At 30.6% G+C, this 5731-nt stretch overlaps 1 protein-coding gene across 1 annotated transcript; it reads right to left on the reverse strand.

Moving 5' to 3' along the window:
• Positions 1-1296: 1296 nt before the first annotated feature.
• Positions 1297-2964, reverse strand: LOC131805072 (uncharacterized). Its single transcript, XM_059128309.1, has 3 exons — positions 2576-2964; positions 2168-2429; positions 1297-1388 (listed from the first exon to the last, which is right to left on the reverse strand). Exons 1-3 carry the CDS (start codon positions 2799-2801, stop codon positions 1340-1342), a joined length of 537 nt encoding a protein of 178 aa, XP_058984292.1. The 5' UTR covers positions 2802-2964; the 3' UTR covers positions 1297-1339.
• Positions 2965-5731: the final 2767 nt, after the last annotated feature.

Here is a 5731-nt window from a genome sequence, read left to right on the forward strand (position 1 = left end):
ATATTTCAAGGTTGGCTGGATCGATTTTGACAAATTTCGTAAATTCAGAATGCCCTTTTGGCATAAAACAATGAAATCTAAAAAAATCGCATAAAAATATGCCAATAATGATGTTAATATAGATTTTGTAGTATTTTGTGACATTTTTTATTTTTTCATATTTTTTATCGCATGCGATTTTTTCAATTTGACTTATAATATTGAAATGTATATTTTGAAATATTTTTTCACCTTACAACACAGGTTGAGTTTATTATATACAGATTGCAATTATCGTCCGATCCTTACGAAAAGGGTAGGGATAGACTCAGAAGGGCTAGGCCTATAGTTTTCAAATATGTCCGCTATATATTTAGGGGTTGAAATGGACCAACAACTTAAAACTTTCATGATTTTGCAGCCGTTATAAAGGTCACAAATAGAAATCAAAGGACCACTACTTCTGTGTGAAAAAACACCAGCATTACTTATAGGCGATATCGAAATATACAAAAGGCGAACTTCTGGCTTTTTATGCTGATTTCGTTGACGAGTATAGCTAAATATCGTAGACAATGAATTTATATAGATGAGTATGAATTTGGAGATACAGAGGGACCTCTTGCATTTTGAGATGATCGCAAAATATTTAGGGGTTCAAATGAACCAAAAACAGAAAAAATATCTTGATCATACAATTGAAGCCAATCGACACTCCAGAGAAGAGAGTTAAGGACAGGGAAGAATTCTAGCATTTTGGATAACCGATGGATTATATTTAGCTGTAAAATGGACCACAGCAACTACACGCAAAAAAATATAAGCCTCTCTAACATATGTCCCAAACATATTTTGCAGCAAACAAATATATGTTTGCAAACATTCCCAAACATAACATATGTTTGGGTGCTGCAAACAAATTATGTTTGGGTCCAAACATAATTAATGTTTGGGTCCAAACATAATTAATGTTTGGGTCCAAACATAATTAATGTTTGGGTCCAAACATAATTAATGTTTGGGTCCAAACATAATTAATGTTTGGGTCCAAACATATTTTTTGTTCGGGTGCAAACATAATTTATGTTTGGGTGCAAACATAATTTATGTTTAGATCCAAACATAATGTATGTTTGACTGGAAACAAACTTATGTTTGGGTCCAAACATAAGTTGTGTTTGGACCTAGATATAATTTATGTTTGGGTCCAAACATAATATATATTGGGGTGCAAACATAAATTTATGATTGGGTCCATTTGTATACTTACTGCAGATATAATTCAACCATAATGCAAACTAGTTTTAAAATCAATTTTTGATATTCACATTTTATTTAACATAAAAGAAATTCATACATGTTATAATATATAATATAACTTCAGAACTTCAAAATCTTCACGTTTAAGTCTGAAAGATATTTTTTTTAATAAATAAATAACAATAATTATTGAAGTATTAAAAAATAATAAAAGCAAAAAAATATAAAACTTTTGCAAATACTAAAAAAAATAATAATAAAACTGATTAAAATCAATAAAAATATTGATATTAATAATTAATATTAAATTATTAACACATTTTTATTTTATCAATAACAACAATATATTATTTATAAAAATTAAAACATAATAAATTAATATTAGAAACATAAGAATAATTTTAAGCATAATAAAAATTGTAATAATTAAAATAATAAAATAATATCAGTAATAAAAAATTGTTAAAAATAATAATATTAAAATAAAAATTCTAATTATAAAAATATTAAAGAAAATAAATAATTTATACTGAAACATAGTTTTTTATTTTCTTTAATATCTTTATAATTAGAATTTTTATTTTAATATTATTATTTTTAACAATTTTTTATTACTGATATTATTTTATTATTTTAATTATTACAATTTTTATTATGCTTAAAATTATTCTTATGTTTCTAATATTAATTTATTATGTTTTAATTTTTATAAATAATATATTGTTGTTATTGATAAAATAAAATAAACATTTGTTAATAAGTTTATAATTTATATCGTGCCAGTTTTCATAAAACTTTTATTTTATATTAATTTTTTAATTTATTATTATTAATATTATTCTTAATATTTGTTATTATTTTTATTTATTAATTTATTATTTTTCCTTTTATTACAATCACTATTTTTTCAATAAAGTAAAATACTTACAATCTGTTAGGGTCTTCTTTTAGACATTCGTCAATAAGGGCCTTCGAAATATTCACCCTATCTTTATTTTGCAGGCGTTTTTCGGCAATAAAAATTCTCCATATTTTGTTGATAGCCGGAATTGACTTGATGGACTCTATGTCAGTCTTTAAAGTTGAAATAACATTTGTTTTTGGGGTAAGATCCCCAAAACCACCTACGGATTCACACTCCGATAGAGTGCCACTAACTGTCGATGCTGATGCCACTGATCGAACGGAGTCTAAATGAAAATTAAATATATTATTTAAAAAAAGAAATATATTATTTAAAAAAAGAAAAAAATATTAACAGCCTGTTTCTTTATTTTGAAACGAAATTTTTTTTGTTCCGACATAAAGAAACAGGCTGTAAATCCAGTGTACTTACCTCCAAATTGCAACTCAATATGAAAAGTAGGTGTTGACATATATTGATGAATTACTTTTTCAAACTGGTCTTCTTTAATGGTTGCACCAAACTCTAAGGCTGTTATTTTTCTTGAGGCATCAATTTTTAACTCTAATTTGGCTGCTTTTATAAAGCTTTGTAGATTTAAAGGCTCCGGCGCTTCGACAAATAATTTGTCTTCCCCCAAAACAGTTGGTATCAACATTTATTACAACACTTGTGACACGACGCGAAGGCACAAAACAAATAAAAAGAATAAAAAAAGAACACAACCAGAATGCCAACATGAGACACGCGCAAATGTTACGCTCTTTTGTTCTCATCAAGCAAATCGGTGTGTATGCGAAAAACGCATGTATGTATGCATGAACATTAGTAAGAAGCAACGTCTCAGCAACAAAAAAACATCCAAACAGCTCTTTGTGTGTTGTTGTTGGCATTTTTTGGTGCATGGACAATAGAAAAGAAATAAACGTCTCAGCAACAGTTTCCATCCCATCTCAACTTGAGACACGCGCCAATGTTACGCTCTTTTGCTCTCACCAAGCAAACACTGCCGATCGCTGCTGTAACTATGTGTGGTGTGTGCGCGGCAAGAGGGATGGAAACTGTTGCTGAGACGTTTATTTCTTTTCTATTGTCCATGCACCAAAAAATGCCTACTTGAGAAAGAAAACGTTACAACAACAACACACAAAAAAATTGACTCCTCTGTATATATGTCGGTGTTAATGCGAAAAACGCATGTATGTATGTATGCATGAACATTAGTAAGAAGTAACGTCTCAGCAACAACTAGAAAATTCACACCGCACAACAGCAACGAAAAAACATGCAAAAAGTTTTTTCGTTGTTGTTGTTGTGCGGTGTGTATTTTCTAGTTGTTGCTGAGACGTTACTTCTTACTAATGTTCATGCATACATACAACTTCTATTTACAGTTATATTTGGAAGAGAGCAAAAAATGTTTCGGTTCTGCTTTGTTGTGCGGCCAACCAAGCCAACACATCATCAACGCAAAAACAGACTTCTCACCCTCCTGTCTTCTTTTAAGTCACCTATAACACCAATTCAAAAGTAATCGAGAGCTCTGTTGTTTAGCTCTTTGAAAAAAATCCTCTCCGCACCCATAAAAAAATATGTTCTAACATATAAAATATGTTGGTACCTAACAAATAAAATTGAGTTATGTTACAAAATGTTGCAAACAAATATTTGTTTGCACCGAAACAAATTATGTTTGCATCCAAAAATATATTTGTTTGCAACCAGTCCCAAACAAATATATGTTTGGATCCAAACATATTTCTAACATATATTTTTCTGCGTGTAACAGCCCGACGGAGTGCTTAAATATTGGTCAAATGTCCCTGGTCAAAATGTTAAGGGCAATATATGCGCCGTGCTCCGCGACATAATTTCAAAAGCGAAATCTTCCAAACTGGGTTTGGACATAAGGGGGCTTCTAACATATTGTAGCGTTGTAGGGTATCAGATGGTCGGCCCCGCACTATAGCCTTTGCTTACTTGTTTTTATTTATAATAGATGAAGTATAAAAATGAAGTCCTTCGGCCGACTATATCTGGCAACTCACGCACATTTTAACGTTTTCTGAAAAATATCACATGTATCAAATATATAGTGAAGGATGTAACCAATATAGTCCAAAGCCGACACGTCGCAAACCCAGTCCGAGACGGATTGGACAAAATTGGCCCATTTCATCGGAACCTACTCTATAGAAGGTCAACAATTTGAATAATCATAACAGAAGTGAAGCTATATTTTGAAATCGAAATAATCGGCTGAGGGTATACATCCGTCGGCAGACCCGACTGATATTTTTTAGTTGTTTTGCGATTTTTTTTTTTGGATTTCGTAAATGCAGTTTGTAATGGAGGTAGAACCTCCTGTGACATATCATTTTCTATATAGGTACACGTTTTCCATATAATTGTACGCATATCCTTGCCATATTTTTCCATGGTGTTCTTAATTCGGTATTTAAGACTCGCAATTGATAACAATCCTTGTAGTAGAAAATTGTTCCCGTTTGGTATGACCCCTATGTGACGAGTTCATCCATATTATTGTATTGAAAAACTTAATTGCATTCTTCGATAGATCTCACTGGTATTATCAGATTGAAGTTATTATTTGATATGACCAAACTTGTGCCTCATCAAAAAGTCGAAATTGTCATTTTGTATTGATGAAATATGAGCCAAGTGTTCACTCACACAAATACAACTAATGTAGTATCAATCGCAAGATTTTTTCGATTTGAAACTACTTTTGTTTTTGCGAGTGAAATTGTATTTTTATGGAAACTTGTGACTTTAAAACACTCTCAAAATACTTTTAAGTAATAAAAATGTTGCCTTAATGACAAATACACAAATAAATTTACATTATTAATCTTTTTACTCAAAATTTAAGCAAATTTTAAAGGTTTCTCAATTGACGATAGCAATTGTTAACAAAGTTTGCCAAATCACTTTTTTTGGTCAACAAAAATTATTCAATACAAAACAAAAGGAACACAAAAAAAAAAAAAACAAGTAAAAAAACAGTAAGTTCGGTCGGGCCCTACTTTGAATACCCTCCACCATTTGAAACGAATTAGGAAATTTTCAAAAAAAAAAAATCCATTAAAAATTCAGTTAAAATCTTCAAAATAGAAGGTGCCGATATATGGGGGATATACGATATTGTGGACCTATATAGACATAAAAATGTGGCTAAAATCTTCAAAATACCGAATATCGGGAAGTACCGTTATATGGGGGATATACTATATTGTGGACCTATATGGAGAATTCTCTTTCAGGGGGTAAAGTGTTAAAAAAGAACTTATTGTATAGAATTTCAGACAATTCCGTTAAAAAATGTGGCTAAAATCATCAAAATACCAAATATCGGGGGGTACCGTTATATGGGGGTTATACGATATCGTGGACCTATATGGAAAATTCTCTTCCAAGGGATAAAGTATCCACAAGGAACTCCTGGTGTAGATTTTCAAACAGTTCCGTTGAAAAATGTATGTAAAATCGTCAAATTAACGAATATCGGGGGGTACCGTTATATGGGGGATATACGATATCGTGGACCTATATAGACAATTCTCTTTC

This window comes from Musca domestica, unplaced genomic scaffold (genome assembly GCF_030504385.1).
Source record: "Musca domestica strain aabys unplaced genomic scaffold, Musca_domestica.polishedcontigs.V.1.1 5, whole genome shotgun sequence".
Lineage (NCBI taxonomy): Eukaryota > Metazoa > Arthropoda > Insecta > Diptera > Muscidae > Musca > Musca domestica.